The 18,051-nt window shown below is 41.9% G+C and overlaps 1 protein-coding gene across 7 annotated transcripts in view; it reads right to left on the bottom strand.

Moving 5' to 3' along the window:
• The window catches only part of KTN1 (kinectin 1), a 227,432-nt gene that overhangs the window by 42,676 nt on the left and 166,705 nt on the right, over positions 1-18,051 (bottom strand). For 4 of the 7 annotated variants that reach the window (XM_030215125.1, XM_030215126.1, XM_030215127.1 and 1 more), the window contains one exon: positions 1,499-1,585. The exons of the other annotated variants lie outside the window; for them this stretch is intronic. In XM_030215125.1, the coding sequence (XP_030070985.1) occupies positions 1,499-1,585 (87 nt within the window). The remainder of the gene's footprint in view (positions 1-1,498; positions 1,586-18,051) is intronic. 7 annotated transcript variants of the gene reach the window in all.

Here is an 18,051-nt window from a genome sequence, read left to right as displayed (position 1 = left end):
TTTGGCAGTTTGAAGGACAATATAAAATAGAAAAATTACTGGATGACACTCTCCTGCATGCAGATCACTTTACCTCATCAGTACATTTTACCAGTTTCTTTTTCAGTCACTAGAAACCTATTTTTCCTTGCAGAAATTTAAAATTGTATGGTCTGCCTTCTCTTTTATTGTAACACTGATACACATGATGATTTACCTTTCTATGGTAGAAAACGTATGTCATGAGCATTGAATAGCAGTACTACAGGAGAAATCAGATATAAGACTGATACGGATGTAATATTTTGAAGCTTTTAGGTTTATAAACAGGCCCAAGACAGAAAATGGCCTCCTGTTAGAGCAACAGGTTAAGAATCAAGGAAGTCAATGCTCAAAACCCATGCATGCCACTGACACACCTTGGAATATTAGGCAAGTCACTATCTCCAGTTGCCTAAGTTAACTACTTATCACTACAAAAATGCCAAGCGTATACATAAGGCTCTTTCCAGCCACACCTGATGTACCTTATTAAACTTGCTCTTAAATGTTTGATGGCACAGCAAAAGGAAAACACAATCATGTTCATTGGACATTAACCAGGAAGCTCGAAACAATCCTCATTAGTGATGCCCTTTTTATAATACCTCAACCACAATAAACAGAAGACCTGTACACCTGCCTACAAAGTCTTGTACAGTGTTTGTTGTGGCCATTAAATTCTATGTCAACATATTTTCTTTGCAGCAAACTGAAATTTCTTGGCTTCCAGCTTGTCGCTTAAGGGGAGAGCAAACTGCTACCGACAAAGGCTGCTGAGCTCTCATTTCTACAAAACAGGCATCAGAGAACAACCCACTCAGCATAGAAGTGAAAAACTGAAAAACTCTATGTGCAATTATATTTGCGGCGTGTAGGAGAAAATTAGCCAATTATGGCAAAATTAACACCACAAAGAGGTATTTCAATCTAGCCAACTCAACTTTTGAATAGACACTCATTTGGTAGTTCAGACTTTATGATTTGCTTCTGAAACTGTAGAATGTTATACTATTAGAATGGTACACCAGCAGGCAGCACTTCAACCAAGCAGAATTGGCTAGGATGAACGACACCTTTAAACGAGTGGTCACTTTTTTTTAAAAATAAAAATCATAGAAAGGTAGAGAGCCATGTGTCAATGAACCAGGCCAAGAAAGTAATATTTTCAAAATATTCCTGCACAGAATAATTTTAATGCAATGAAAATTAAGGTGTCATTCTAAATACTGTTAGCAGAAGTGGAAATGAAGGGAAAAGATGAAGAAGCCATGCAGATCAGCATACAAACAAATGAAAAAAGAAAAAAAAAAATGAAAAATATGTTTTCAATTGGCCTCAAGCAGAAAGCAAGAGGAATATGGATGATCAGAGCAGCTTGCATTGAAATTGCAGTAAACGTTAAATGCTTGGATTGATTTTAAAAGCTGCAGATTTCATTCTGGTTCAATGCACTGTTTACAACATTTCGCATTACAACCTTGGTAGTCTTGTTCATTTTCTCTTGCAGCATTTTTTCAGTTGATGCCAATGCTTCCATGGCTTTCCAGTTTTTCGCTCGCAGGTCCTAATCATTTTTAGAAAGAATTGGTTTCAGTTCAGCCAAATATTCAAACTTTTCTGTGGTTTATTTCAGAAATAAATTTTAATGTACACATTCAGTAATTTGCATTTTAATGCAGCTCGCTGCAAGGTGATCTTACTGAATAAGAGATGGGTTCTGGTGCAAAAATCAAAGTTGTCAGGACAGAAGTGTGGTGATCAGGGGCCCTATTCAGCAAGGGAGGTGGTCCTATAATATGGTTTTATAAAAATTCTTAGTAAATTGGCATCTACATTTAAAGAGGAAGGGGAAGAATGCCAATTTTCCCCATATGGTTAAAAAAATGTCACCAAATGTTATCCATTAAGTATGTTACTACGGTAGTAGCCATCCAGTAGCCATACTGCACTTTTGAAAAGGAGAAAGAAGGTATTGGAAGAGCAAGAAACACAAATACCTAATCCTCAAGTTACAGACAGTACTTCAGGCAAGTTATAAAATTCAAGACATGAAGCAAAATACACAGATGAACAGACTTGACTTACAGCATTATAAAGATTGCAAGAGTTATGGCATGGAACAGAAATAAGCATTTGGCCTTCATATTTTTACCCATGCTTTGGATATTTTCAGCAAAAGTAATGAACATATTCCAGATCCATCTTGGAATTAGTAATTTTGCTGTGCTCCTACACGAACTCTTTCTTGGCAAGGTTACCAAACATATTTTGCAAGATTGCATTTTAAAGATTTGGCCAATGAGGTTTGATGTAGATTTAACCCAGTCTGGTGGTAAAAATATGCCCCTCTTTGGAGACTAGCAGTACTTTCAAGACACAGGAGCATGCCTTAGTAAAATCAGCCAGTACAGATGAAATGCCAATTTCCAAATTATGTGACTCATTATGCCGTAACAATGAGCCTCATCACAGAATTCAAAATATATTGTGTCTTTCACACAGGAGTAAACAACATCCACTGCTTAATCTCAAAATCCAGAGCACTGGTTTCAGTTTTGATCTCACATTTTAGACTGTGGACAATTTCACATACACACACTCAGGTTTTCAGTTCTGATTTACTTTGAAGATGTGGAGTTTTAGAAGCAGATGATCTTAACACGTCCGCATCTCAGCCACATTTTCTGTTTTCTCAGCATACTTTCCTTAGATATATTTTATCATTACAATATAAAGCTCTGAATATTTCTCCTTATCTTTATACTACAGTTCCTAGTTTAATGCACATTTTTTAAGTCAGTTTCTTGTTACACAGGAATATAACAAAACCTTTTTGCCATCTCTGGCTAATACATTCTGTCTGAAGGTTTCTAAGAGCATTCAGACCACCCAGATGAGTGAATTAAGTCCCCCTACCAGCAGGAGAGAGAAAGAGAGAGCGACCTCAGAGATTTCTCCTTTCCCCTTAAAGGGTGCTGGTGACTGCCTCCAGTTCCTCAAGATTTCCATTAGATTTCTAATAGATTGTAAGCTCTTTGAGCAGGGACTGTCTTTTCTTCTATGTTTGTGCAGCGCTGCGTATGCCTTGTAGCGCTATAGAAATGCTAAATAGTAGTAGTAGTAGTAGTAGCTTCAACAGATGGTGCAGGCATGTGAACTAGTTGCAACAGTAACAGTAAGTTATCCTGGGAAGCTATACCTGGTGGAAAATAGCTCAAGACTCGGCACACTTCCAGTCACAGTCCTTTGGGGTTGCCCCTCTTGGGCCCTAACATAAGTACATAAGTATTGCCACACTGGGACAGACCAAAGGTCCATCAGGCCCATCATCCTGTTTCCAACACTGGCCAATCCAGGTCACAAACACCTGGCAAGATCCCAAAAAAGTTCAATACATTTTATGCTGCTTATCCAAAAAAATAAGAGCTTTGGTCCTGGGGAACTAAGGAACTGAGTTTGATTCCCACTTCAGGCACAGGCAGCTCCTTGTGACTCTGGGCAAGTCACTTAACCCTCAATTGCCCCATGTAAGCCGCATTGAGCCTGCCATGAGTGGGAAAGCGCGGGGTACAAATGTAACAAAACAAAAAAAAAAAAGCTGTGGATTTTCCCCAAGTCAATTTAATAATGGTCTATGGACTTATTTTTTAGGAAGCCGTCCAGATCTTTTTAAAACCCTGCTAAGCTAACCTCCTTTACCACATTCTCTGGCAACGAATTCCAGAGTTTAATTACACGTTGAATGAAGAAATATTTTCTCAGATTCGTATTAAATTTACTACTTTGTAGCTTCATCGCATGCCCCTAGTATTTTTGGAAAGAATAAACAAATAATTCAGGTCTACCAATTCCACTCCACTCATTATTTTATAGACCTATATCATATCTCCCCCTCAGCCATCTTTTCTCCAAGCTGAAGAGCCCTAGCCAATTCAGCCTTTCCTCATAGAGAAGTCATCCCATCCTCTTTATCATTTTCGTCGCCCTTCTCTGTACCTTTTCTAATTCCACTATATATTCTTTGAGATGCTGTGACCAGAATTGAACACAATGTTTGAGGTGCGGTCACACCATGGAGCTATACAAAGGCATTATAACGTCCTCAGTTTTGTTTTCCATTCATTTCCTAATAATACCTAACATTCTATTTGCTTTCTTAGCCGCCACAGCACCCTGAGCAGAGGGTTTCAACGTATCAATGATGATACCGAGATCCCTTTCTTGGTCAGTGACTCCTAACGTGGAACCTTGCATTAGGTAGCTATAGTTCGGATTCCTCTTTCCAACATGCATCACATTAAACGTCATCTATCATTTAGACGCCCAGCCTCCCAGTCTCGTAAGGTTCTCTTGTAATTTTTCAATCCTCTCGTAATTTAACAACTTTGAATAACTGTGTCATAAGCAAATGTTATTACCTCACTAGTTACTCCCCATCTCTAGATCATTTATAAATATGTTAAAAAGCAGTGGTCCCAGCACAGACCCCTGAGGAACCCCACTATCTACCCTTCTCCATTGAGAATACTGACCATTTAACCCTACTCTCCATTTCTATCCTTTAACCAGTTTTTTAATCCACAATAGGACACTACCTCCTATCCCATGTCTTTCCAATTTCTTCTGGAGTCTTTTATGAGGTACTTTGTCAAACGCATTTTGAAAATACAGATACACAATATCAACCGACTCGCCTTTATCCACATGTTTTTTCACCCCTTCAAAGAAATGTAATAGATTGGTGAGGCAAGATTTCCCTTCACTAAATCCATGTTGGCTCTGTCTCATTAATCCATGCTTTTGAATATGCTAATCCGTGCTTTTGAATATGGTGTTTGAGTTTCCACATCACTAAGTCCAGTACTAGGTGGCCCCCAGTAACTTTTCACCTTTGGACAGCAACAGGGAAACAGCAAAGTTTACAAAAACTTTCATCACAGCCTCTTCCCCAAGTGCTTCCCAGTTTCCTATGGTATTGTATCTGATCTGGACCTGGTCTGGGGAGTCTGATGTGATCGCACTCCTCTCTTCTCTTCCTCTGCTTGCTTCTAGTATTTCTGGAAAAAAGAGTAACATGCTACAGGTGAGCCACATTTGTGTACTTAAGTAAGAAAAATTCGATGCATATGTTGATTTGTATCTGAGTCCAATGCAGCTTGGATAGTGGAGGTTAAAATAGGTATTGATGCTCTGGTTCTGTTTCTGGTCGGAAGATCTATCAAGTCAATCATATATCCTGGGGCATCACTGTAGACAATCTTGTGGACCAAAGAGCAGATTTTGAAGGTAATGCGATCCTTGATTGGGAGCCAGTGCAATTTTAATCGGAGAGGTTTAGCGCTATCGAATTGTTAAAGCACAGGAGTCCTTGCAAGTAAAGCAAGAATCTCTTTCTAGAGGATAAAGGCAGTGTAGAACCCATGCCTCCAACTGCACCCCTGCTAATGTCAACTGGTGCATTTTGCCTGGCTTAGGAGAGGGCAGGCAAGCAGGTTCAATCTGTGGTGGTTTAACAACCAGTCAAAAGCAAAGCTGGGGGAGTTCCCCAGACTAACCTGTGGCTCATGTGGTGCACATGGAAGTAGGGCCTAATTGATGTTTCCATTTTGATGGCATCAGCAGCCATTTTACTGCTGTTCACACCAAAAATACATATATCAAATAAATACACCAGATGCTTTCCCCTCTGATAGATGAATAGGGAATTTTTATGGTGCCTACATATCTACCCCTCGGGAATGGCAAAGCCTACACAGCTCCTGGTCTGAGTAATTTCAGCAGGTGACCTCACAGGAATATCAGAGTGCCTTTTCCCCTGCCCAGTTATGGAAGCGATGGTAAGAACGTCCTGCAGAACTAATTATTTTACTTCTCTAAAAAGGTGAAGCTTCTTAGAGCACCATTAAGACCAGATTAGGCTTGTGGTGCATGAAGACAGCTGCAGCTTGATAATTTAAGAAAAACCTATTGAATGCTTTTGCTTCAGCAGCACCTTCAGGTTCCACCTTGAGTCCTTCTTAGCCTTAATCTTTATCCCTGCACAGAATAAACTGGTTGGCCTTGGCAATGTTTGGGGTGCTAGAGCATTTCACAGACTGGGAACATCAAGGAAGCAAGGTAAGGAGAAGGAGATAACCAGTTTGGCAGACAAAAGGGAGACTACCTTCTCAGAAGGGGATGTCTCAAATGGGGAAGGTAGGTTGGGAGAAACTGGTAATCTTTATGTTCCAGGCCTTGACTTGCTGGATAGCTCTCAGATGAGCCCTGAGAGATGGTAATCTTTACTTTTACATTACTTTGACACATACCCCACATATACCTCAATAATTCAATGTGACTTACACAACAGTATCAAAAAAAGATCAAAATACATACAAAAGACCAGAATAGCATCATCTAGCTATACATTTCATAAATTTAAAAAATGTCAACAAATTTCTTTGCGGTCTTATTTGTGGCGGAAAACAATTCCACTACCATGTTGCTAAATATGCAAAGCTAGATGAATAGATGGATTTATATATAACCTTCTTACAAGATGGAGAATGCAATATTAAAGCATTACATGCTAGTAAATCAAACTCCTCATATAATTCAGTGATAGACCATATAAAATACGATATGCTAACACACAACCCTTAAAAATACAGCGGGCTTCTGGTAGCCAGTAACTTTTTTTTTTTTTTTTTTTTAATTGGACTTACATGCTCATATTTAGATATGCCAAGTCACAGTATACTAAGCTAATTGTAGTTGACATAACCCTTCTGATTTATAGTCAACAAACCTACATAACAGTCTGTAGGGGATCCCAAATTCCTGAATGCATATAGGCCTTCTCTCTAAGCGCTTCTTGCTATATCTGATAGTGGGAGATGGGATCTCATCAGGCTGAGCCACCTGATTCTAGTCTTGAAGTGCCAAGACCATGAGAGATTTACATTCCCTTCCCATGGAAGAGAAGAATATGGTGTTGGGCCACCTAGGGTGGTTGCCATTGTCTTGTAAAACTACAATCAGAGGGAAGCACAGTGTTCAGAAGCCTCTCCCCCCAACAAACAATGACGAAGCCTCTGTTTAAAGAATCTTAATAGTCTTTCTTTTCCAGGAAGCTATATGCAGTGGCTTGAGTCCTCCTGTGTTCCGTCCAGCCTCCAGATGAAGCCGTAATACTACTACTACTACTGTTTATCATTTCTATAGCGATACTAGACGTATGCAGCACTGTGCACAAAAACATGTAAGAGACAGCCCTGCTCTACAGAGCTTTCAATCTATTCAAGTTAAACAGGACAGATAAGGGACTACATACAGAGGTTTAATATGGGAATGATTAAAACTGATACTGAACATCAGAATAAGGGATTCAGAGTTAAAAACAGCCTCGAAAAGGTGGGCTCTCAGCCTGGGTTTGCAGCTCAACGTACCAATTCAGGAAATCTATTCCCAGCATACAGTGCAACAAGAAGGAACAAAATCTAGAAATGGCAGTGGAGAATAGTACAGATAAGAGCATTTTACCTAATGAAGATCCTGGGGAAGCAAGGAAGGAGAGATGAGATAGAGATACCAAAGAACCTCAGAATAAACAGATTTGTACTTTGAAAAAATAACTTTAAACTATACACGAAAATGGTTAGGGAGCCAATGAAGTGACCTGAGAAGAGAGATTTTATGAGTGTGTAGCGACACTGGTGGAAGAGTAATTGTGCAGCAGAATTTTGAAGAGACTGAAGGGAAGAAAGATGATTTGGTGGGAGACTTGTGAAAACAAGGTTGCAGTAAACAGGGAGATAATGTGAGTATGGTTAAGGTTTTGGTAGCATGTTCAAAAAGGAAGGGACAAATTTTGGTGAAAAACAGGTTTTAATAGTCTTTTCGATATTTGCAGAGAAAGAAAGAGTCGAACATGACCTAAAGCTTGCAAGCCAAGGAGATAGGGATGACAATGTTCCACAGAAATACAGAATGGGGAGAAGAAGAGAGGAGGGTTTAGGGGGAAAGACAAGATGCTCAGCCTTGGCAATGTGTAGTTTCAGATGGTGGTGGGGCATCCAGTCAGTACTATGAGAAGAAGAAGGTTGAGACTTGGACTTCGATTCCTGGTGAAATTTCTGGGGTAGAGGGATACATCTGGGAGTCATCAATGTAAAGGTACTGAAAACCATGGGAGGACATCAGAGTGGCCAAAAGAACAAACACAGAGAGAGCTATGAATCCACATGGGAGCCCTTATGTCCTGAGAAGGGTGTTCAAGATCTCTCTCCTTTGCATAAAGTTATCTGCAAAGAAGATCGCCATGGCCTGATTCTCAGCATTTCAGCCCGAACCACTCAAGTCTCTATTCCTATTACCCTGCACCCCCCTCAAAAGGCATGAATAACTGTTCAAAGTCATGCAGAATGGCAGACCTTTTCAGATGGTTCCCCGCATGGATACAGAAGGACATTCCCTCTTATTCCCTTCAAAGGTTACAGCCAAATACTTCTAAGATTCGATACCCTAGAAACGTCACAGAGACTGTCAAGCTCTCCCACTGTGCTAATGGCTGCCCCAGTTACCTGTTGGTCAAAAAGCAGGAAATTCATACATCGAGCTATTCAAGGCTCAGGCAGCACAAGAAAATTTGGCTGCAGCCAGGGCTCAGCAGGTATGGAACCCATAGGCTGACAATTATCCTGAAAAGCAATTTAGTCCTTCCCAGTCTCTGGAGAACAGTCTCTGAAGTATTTGGTCTCGTAGCCTTGGATATCAGGAGTTCAAGATATCACTCCTAGTGTCCAGATCTCCTGTTTCTACAGCCACCCTAAGAATGGTCTTTTCCTCAAGTCCTAGGCTCTAGGACAGTTATCTCCATTAGCTCACTGTCAGAAGGCTACTTTCCCGCTCTCTATGAAGGCTGGAAAGAGCCTGAGCAGGTGACTTCATGCATGTGTCTGGCAGGGAATGGATCAGCGTCTCCTTCATGGCTATTTTGTACTGTAGATATGCACCTGATAGGCTTGGAGAAGGAGTTGTGGTCCAGAGCTCCTAAAGCAGGGACGGTGGTCCCAATGGAGAACCAACAGGTCCATGTCTAGACCAAGGGCTAGAGCCAGTTACCTAGCATTCCAGCAATCCTGGCCTCTAGCTTGGAAGATAATCCAGGTGGTAGCAGGCAAGACAACACTATTAGCTGAGGGAAACTAACAGCACTCAGGTGCCCTGCTAAGTGTGCTAGTTTTAGTCTGGGATGAAGTTCCCCTGCAAGAAATGGCAGCAGCTCACATGACCAGTAACTTATTATACAAATAAAAATATCTGAGCCAACTCTTTTGGGAACACATTGCCTTCAAAATCTGCACCGTGGTTCACAAAATCATCTACGGCGAAGCCCCAGGATGCATGACAGACCTAATTGACCTACAAACCAGAAACGCATCCGAATTAACACAATCATATCTAAATCTACACTACCCAAGCTGTAACAGACTTAAATACAAATCTACCTACGCATCCAGCTTTTCCTACATAAGCACACAACTGTGGAACGCGCTACCAAAAGCTTTGAAAACGACATAAGACCACCTTCACTTCCGCAAAATACTAAAAACCATCCTGTTTAAAAAAGCATACCCCACAAACCCAAACTAAATGCCTGACCTCAGCTTCACAAGAAAACTAAAGCACATAATGAACATACGTCAACTCTTCCACTCCATGATTCCTAATGTGACCTCTGCTACATGAACTTTATCTTACCATAAACCACATTGTATTTGTTCACACCGGAGTTGGCAATCGCCTCTCCGGTACTATGTAAGCCACATTGAGCCTACAAATAGGTGGGAAAATGTGGGATACAAATGTAACAAATAAATATAATAAACCTAATTTGTAAGGACTGGAGGAAGGGGTTGTTGCCTCCTAGAGGTCAGGGGAAGGCAGCTCCTCAGATTGGCTTGGTACAACTCCAAGACAAGCAAGAAGAGTAACAGCCAGGGAGATGGATATCCTGGTAGAACTAGGACTGACATCCAGACTCCTGTTCATTTTCTTGCTGTGAGCTTGGACATTATGTGGACAGATCTCTGAAGGGGTGAATCAAGATGATTTCTTCACTTTTCCACAAGTCAGAAGATTTCTTCCTGTACAATACCTTTCATTTTCTTTTATAGCCTTAGCTATCACTATATAAACAAGGATACTAAGCACTGCGCAACAACAAACTTTGGTGACACAAGAGGACTAGATAGTGGACTTGTGTGAAGAGTCTGAAGCCTTTGAGTTCAGTTTTCAAGGGAGATGCTATTTCCTTTCAATGTGCCCAATATTCTACCCCTTCAAAAGGAATCAGGCTCTCTCCTTTCTGATGGTATGGAAGTAGGGTGTTGTAGGCCTGGGCAAAGGTGGAGAAATTGGTTGATTTTTGTATCCAAGGTCAGCAAGTTGAAAATGAAGAGATTCAGTGCTGTGTGCCAAAAATGGGGAAAACTAATGCAACTACAGCCATAAGCAGTTTATTGGAAACACTGAAAATCACATTTTCTGCATTAGATCCTGCCCTGGTAGTTTTGCTTGTATGCTACTGATCACAGACTTAAATACTTCATTATAACAGGGTATATAGTTCCATCATGTTTGACAAAGGCGATAATCACCCCTATATTAAGGAAAACAAGGAAAGAGCAGATAGTGAAATTTGTGCCAATTTTAGGCCTATATCAAACCTCTTATTGTCAAGCTTACTGAAAAGAAGGTAAGTAGGCCAATTAAGTTTGTTTTGGAAGATGATTTGTTTGATGTACAGCAGTCAGGTTTTGGGGTTCGGAGTGTACGGAAACCCTTGTAGTTGAAATATTAGATCAGGTGTACCCCTGTTTGAATAAGTGGATTCTGGTGATTTTAGATGGCCTAAACCTAATAGTTTTTGTCCTGGTTGAGTCTGGGTTGCTCTTGAAGTTAAAGCTGTTGAATATAGGTGGGAGAGGCAGTTTTAGAGGGATTATGTTGTTCTTGGAGGGAAAATGCTTTAAAGTAAGGTATAATGGAGAATGTTCCTGGGAACATGTATGGACTTCCAGGATCCTGTAGCGGTCACCTCTATTCCTTCGTTTAACATTTACTTGCAACCTTCAGAGCATTTTATATGTACACAGACAATATTCAACTTTTGGTAACACTAGAAGGGGATATGGTAAGTGCTACAGAGTGGCTGAATAAGTGAATTGAATGAAGGGAGTGAAAGACTGGCTGAAGGGAAGAGAGTTAGTATCAAACAGATTTATGTTCTGGAGAGTTAAAGAAGGAAGAACTGCTTGTCAAACCATGATAGAAAATTTATTTTTTATTTATTAGTTATTTATATACCACCTTTCAGTAGTAAAAATGAAAATAGTTTACATATTCCCCTTGAGACTTTAAGAGTGTTGGGATTAATGCTGAAAAGAGGAGATACTGGCCAATCACAGATATCAAATCTTATAGTGCAGTGGTTCACATACCTGGTCCTAGTGACAGTGCATGCAAATCTGTCTCATGAATATTCATTGTGGGTATCCTGAAAACCTGATCTGGGTCTGGGAACCACAGTTATAGTGTATACTTTAAAAGTTGCAGTTGGTTTGCCAGCTGCAGACGCATATGGAAGAAAGAGCAATGTAGACAGTAATACATTCAAATTATTTAATAGTTAGAACAATATATGCAAAAGAAGACCTTGCGATCCTTTCAAGTTCATTTATTAGTGGTCCCATCAATGAGTGATGTGGAAAACAGTATGGCAGTCAAAGGCATTCTGATAGTAACCCCCAAAGGTTAGAAGAGACCCCCAGTTGATTAATTTCCAAACTGGTGCTGCATAGAAAATATTTTAAAGCATTTTTATTCACCTGATAGTTTAATGTAAATGCACTAAAGTTCAGGTGGAGGAGTGGGGAAGTTGGAGAAGGGGGTTTAGAGGTATCTGTTTTTCATTTTGTTGGATCTTATTGCTTTTTTGTGGTTTATTTTATGTTATAGTAACATAGTAAGTGACAGCAGATAAAGACCTAAATGGTCAATCCAGTCTGCCCAACTGTCACATTCATTATCAAGTCATGATTAAATCAAAATACTTGATTCATGGTCTTTCTTTGGCATTTCTGGGACATAGACAATAGAAGTCTGACCCACCCTGTCCTTCGATTCCAACTACTGGAGTTGCTGTCGAAGCCCACTCCATCCTGTGTTTGTCGTCTGTGAGAGACAGACCGTAAAAGTCTGCCCAGAACTATTCTCAGGTTCCCGTCACTGAAGTTGCTATCAAAGCACTTTCCAGTCCATCGTAAACCAGATTGTCATATACAGGACACATACCATACAAGTCTGCCCAGTTCATCACAGCCAGAGTTGTCATCTAAGTGTCACTCGACACATCCACACACATGCAGCCATTTAAGTTTAGGGTTTTTTTTTAATTCCATCCATTTTCTAATTAGAGATCATTTGTGTACATTCCAAGCCATTTTGAATTCAGTCACCATTTTTTTGTCTCTACCGCCTCCCTCGAGAGGGCATTCCAGGCTTCAACTACCCTCTCTATGAAGAAGAATTTCCTGACATTACTACTAAGTGTACCACACTGCAACCTTAATTCATGTCCTCTAGTTTTACTGTTTCCCCTTCTCTGGAAAAGATTTCTTTCTATATTAATACCTTTCAATTATTTAAACGTCTGTATCATATCTCCCCTGCCCCTTCTTTCCTCTAGGGTATACATATTCAACTATTCCAGTCTCTTCCCATACGTCTTTTGGCACAAACCCCATACCATTTTTGTCACATTCCTCTGGATCGCTTCTAGTCTTTTTACATCCTTAGCAAGATACGGCCTCCAAAACTGAACATAATACTCCAGGTAGGGCCTTACCAATGACATGTACAGAGGTATCAACACCTCCTCTCTCAATGCAGCCTAGCATCCTTGTCACACTGTTTTGTTACTTTAAGATTGAACACCATCACCCCAAGGTACCTATCTCTGTCTATGCACATCAGCCTCTCACCTCCTAGGATATAAGATTCCCTTAGATTTCTACTTCCCAAAAGCATCGCTCTGCACTTCTTTGCATTAAATTTCAACTGCCAAACATTGGACCATTCTTCTAACTTTTCCACTGCCTCCGGGGTGTCCACTCTATTACAAATTTTGGTATCATCTGCAAAAAGGAAAACCTTACCTTTCAACCCTTCAGCAATGTCGCTCACAAATATATTGAACAGTATGAGTAATCAGGAAAACTGTATATAAAAGATTTATAAATACATAAATAAAATCAGCCAGTCTGTTTTCTGTCACCTTTGAAATGTTTGTAGGTTCCCAGTTCCCTCTGAATTTCAGATACGTTTTTGCTCTATTGATGTGGTCTTTTAGGCAACAATTTTCAGATGCGTCAAGGAGATTATCACCTTGGACCGCACCATCATGACCTGGAAAAACCTAGAGGGCTAGTAAGCCCACTTGGTTTATTTATTTATTTGTAACATTTGTATCCCACATTTTCCCAACCATTAGCACGCTCAATGTGGCTTACATTATACCGTAAAGGCCATCGCCAAGTCCGGTAGATGTTAAACAAATACAGTTTAAAATAAGGGTCAGGTAAGATTAGAGTAAACAGGTACAAAAAGGGACAAGGAAATAAAGGAATATATAATGTCCAATGCGATGTAAGTTATCAATGCATTGCAGAGTTGAGGCATTTAAGTAGGGCCAGTAGGATAGGCCTTGCAAAACAGATATGTCTTTAATGATCACCTGAAGTTTTGATGGTCGTGAATCATTTTCACACTCTTTGGTAGTGCATTCCACATTTGTGTACTTAAGTAAGAAAAATTTGATGCATATGTTGATTTGTATCTGAGTCCAATGCAGCTTGGATAGTGGAGGTTAAAATAGGTATATGATGCTCTGGTTCTGTTTCTGGTCGGAAGATCTATCAAGTCAATCATCACTGTAGACAATCTTGTGGACCAACGAGCAGATTTTGAAGATAATGCGATCCTTGATTGGGAGTGAGTGCAATTTTAATTTGAGAGGTTTAGCGCTATCGAATCGTCAAAGCACAGGAGTCCTTGCAGGTAGGGCAAGAATCTCTTTCTAGAGGATAAAGGCAGTGCACAACCCATGCCTCCAACTACACCCCTGCTCTAAGTCCCTCTACATAGGTACAGCAAAACAGTAGGTTTCCAAGCCTGTGAACTGTATTATTTCATGAAGTGCATTTCCCTTATTTGGCCAGCAGATGGTGTTTTTTCCTTTTGTAAAGCTGTTACAAAAGTGACAGTATTTTCCCACCTAGCTGTGAAGTCATCTTCAGCCTCAGATAAGGGAGAGAAAGATCTCACTGAGGCCCTGTGAGCAGTTATATTTTATAACCTGTGAACAGCTATATTTCCTGAACTCCCCAAGTACTACTCAGGTAGTAAACAAATGTTTAATTAGTTTTAAAATTGATACCTGTTTGATTTACCTTTTATTATTGCTATATTTCCACCATTTTTTTCTTCTTACCGTTCAGTGTTCAATTTCCTGACAATAAACCTTATTAATTTAATGACTTTTGTCCTGGACTTTTGTCCTGGTAGTTTGTGTTTTGGTCTGTAGGTGCTTTCTGGGAACTGTCAGACCCCTGGGATTGTGGCCCCAGTGTCCTTAGAAGCCACCGGAGAAATAACATGCAGGTGGGAGACTTGCCCAGAGGCAAGTGGGACCTGACAAACGGGTGGAAGGGTATGCCAGTGTAGAGCATGTGCGCAGGTGGGACAGACCCTTTAGGTGACCGCAGGGTTAACCCCCCCAAAGTGGGCTCTCGGCTTTTCGTGACAATGGGTATACACTTTAGATGCAAGTGTCCCAAGGGCTATTATCGCTTCCTCGTGCCCTGTCTGGGTACAGTCTCACCACCTTCCTGCTTTCTTCTCTTTCCTTCTACAGTTTGATAGCTTTCTTTTCTGACTCCTCTAGTTTTTTAATGACTTACATCATCTTGTTACTGAGGAAAGGTGATTCAGTAAGTTCAAATAAACCAAACACCCCATTCTTCTGGACTGGTCTGGCATGGATGAAAAGGATGGTTAAATTTAAATTTACCTATTAATTTCCTTTCTTTGAAGTCTGCCAGACCAGTTCACAACCCATCCAAGGAGGCTGTGATGATTTAAGGCTTCCTTGTCCGATATCTCAGAAGGCTAACTGCACATGGGTTATTGCCTACTAGGTAACTCGCCTAGTTGTACCCATGAGGTAGGATATTATCTCATTCCTATATTAGTGACCATGAAGTGAAGTTTTAAATGACATCTTGTTTGGCTCTGGTGAAGAACTGGAAACCAACACAAAATAATTGCCTTTGGTTGTCTCAACTTTGACATAGGATCTGAGAAGATGAATGCAGCACCAGCTCCCTAGAAAGGAAGTCAACTCAGATTATTTTCTCTATTTACTAGCAGGGAGACATAACCCACTCACCTGGACTGGTCTGGCAGGACTACAGGAAAAGAAATTTATAGGAAAGATCAAATTTCATGACAACAACCATAAGATGTCACAAAACCAGTGCTTTTTTTGTAGAAAAAAAAGGTGCCGGTAGTCATTATGGGCGGGGTCACCGCATATGGCGCCGCCCCTATTATAGCCACACCCACATTAGCCACACCCTTTACCAGCCATGGTGCATATAAACAGACATCATTGAAAATATTATACTAGTATAGGAGAAAAAAATAATGTGATTTTTTTTTTCATTACAAATAATTTCTGTAAGCTGTTACAGCTCCAGTATACCCAGTGCAAAATAAGACAAATTCCAAACACTAAAATGAAAATAAAATGATTTTTTCTACCTTTGTTGTCTGGTGACTGTTTTTCTATCCATATTGGTCCCAGTCTCTGATTCTGCTGCTCTCTTAACTCCGTTTCCAGGGCTTCCTTTCCATTTATTTCTTTACTTTCCTCCTTTCTTCTTCTTTTGTTGCCCTGCATCCATAAGTAAAAGCTGGGTCCTCCTCCATGGAATTGACTGGAGGAGGTATAACGTGGATCCAGCTTTTGCCTATTTTTGCCAACCATGTGCAGTTTTTCTCCTCTTCCCTTTCCCTCATCTCCATTCATGTGCATCTTCTTTTTTTCTTTCCTCCCCTCCATTCATGTCCAGCACTTCTCCTCTCTCCTCCCCTCCATCCATGTCCAGCATTTCTCATCTCTCTTCCCTCCTCTGTATCCATATAAAGCAATAATTCTCTCTCCCCTCTCCTCCATCCAAGTCAGCATTTCTCCTCTCTCCTAGCCAACTCCTCCATTCATCCATGTCCAGCAAATCTCCTCTCCATCGATTTCTAGCATTTCTCCTCTCTCCCCTCTCATCCATGTCCAGCAATTCTCTCTTCCCTGTCCTCCCCTCCCTGTCCAGCGATTCTCCTCTCTCCCACCTCCATGTCCAGCAATTCTCTCATCCCTGTCCTCCCCTCCCCGTCCAGCGATTCTCCTCTCTCCCCTCCATGTCCAGCAATTCTCTCTTCCCTGCCCTCTCCTCCATGTCCAGCAATTCTCTCATCCCGGTCCTCCCCTCCCCATCCAGCGATTCTCCTCTCTCCCCTGACTGGAGGAGGTATAACGTGGATCCAGCTTTTGCCTATTTTCTCCATCCATGTGCAGTTTTTCTCCTCTTCCCTTTCCCTCATCTCCAGCCATGTGCATCTTCTTTTTTCTTTCCTCCCCTCCATCCATGTCCAGCATTTCTCATCTCTCTTCCCTCCTCTGTATCCATATAAAGCAATAATTCTCTCTCCCCTCTCCAAGTCAGCATTTCTCCTCTCTCCTAGCCAACTTCTCCATCCATCCATGTCCAGCAATTCTCCTCTATCTCCTGCTCTCCTCTCCATCCATTTCTAGCATTTCTCCTCTCTCCCTTCTCATCCATGTCCAGCAATTCTCTCTTCCCTGTCCTCCCCTCCCTGTCCAGCAATTCTCTCATCCCTGTCCTCCCCTCCCCGTCCAGCGATTCTCCTCTCTCCCCTCCATGTCCAGCAATTCTCTCTTCCCTGCCCTCCCCTCCCCGTCCAGCAATTCTCCTCTCTCCCCTCCATGTCCAGCAATTCTCTCTTCCCTGCCCTCTCCTCCATGTCCAGCAATTCTCTCATCCCGGTCCTCCCCTCCCCATCCAGCGATTCTCCTCTCTCCTCTCCATGTCCAGCAATTATCTCATCCCTGCCCTCCCATCAATGTCCAACAATTCTCTCTCCCCTGCCCTTCCCTCCCATCCCATTGATGTCCAGCAATTCTCTCTTCCCAGCCCTCCCCTCCCATCCACGTCCAGCAATTCTCTCTTCCCTGCCCTCCTCTCTCCCCTGCCCTCCCATCCATGTCCAGCAATTCTCTCTCCCCTGCCCTCCCATCCATGTCCAGCAATTATCTCTCCCCTGCCCTTCCCTCCCATCCCATGTCCAGCAATTCTCTCTCCCCTGCCCTTCCCTCCCATCGATGTCCAGCAATTATCTCTCCCCTGCCCTTCCTTCCCATCTCATGTCCAGCCATTCTCTCTCCCCTGCCCTTCCCTCCCATCCCATCGATGTCCAGCAATTCTCATCCCTGCCCTCCCCTCCCATGATTTCCAGTGATTCTCCGCCTCTCCCCTGCCCTCCCATCGACGTGCCGCGATTCTCCGTCTCTCCCCTGCCCTCACCTCTCCCATATCCAGCGATTCTTCGGCCCCCAGCCGTCCTCCTTCACTGCCTGCCAGCCAGCGTCAGACTCAAAAGCGAACGGTGCAGGCAGCGATTGGCTGGCAGCATCCTAGCTTCCCTCTTGCAAGTCCCGCCTACAACTTCCTGCTTACGCATAGGCGGGACTTGCAGAGGGAAGCTAGGATGCTGCCAGCCAATCGCTGCCTGCACCGTTCGCTTCTGAGTCCAACTGACTGGCAGGCAGTGAAGGAGGACGGCTGGGGGACGAAGAATCGCTGGATATAGGAGAGGTGAGGGCAGGGGAGAGACGGAGAATCACTGCACGTC

This window comes from Microcaecilia unicolor, chromosome 9 (assembly GCF_901765095.1).
Source record: "Microcaecilia unicolor chromosome 9, aMicUni1.1, whole genome shotgun sequence".
NCBI classification, from domain to species: domain Eukaryota; kingdom Metazoa; phylum Chordata; class Amphibia; order Gymnophiona; family Siphonopidae; genus Microcaecilia; species Microcaecilia unicolor.
This window is presented reverse-complemented; position numbering and strand designations above follow the sequence as displayed.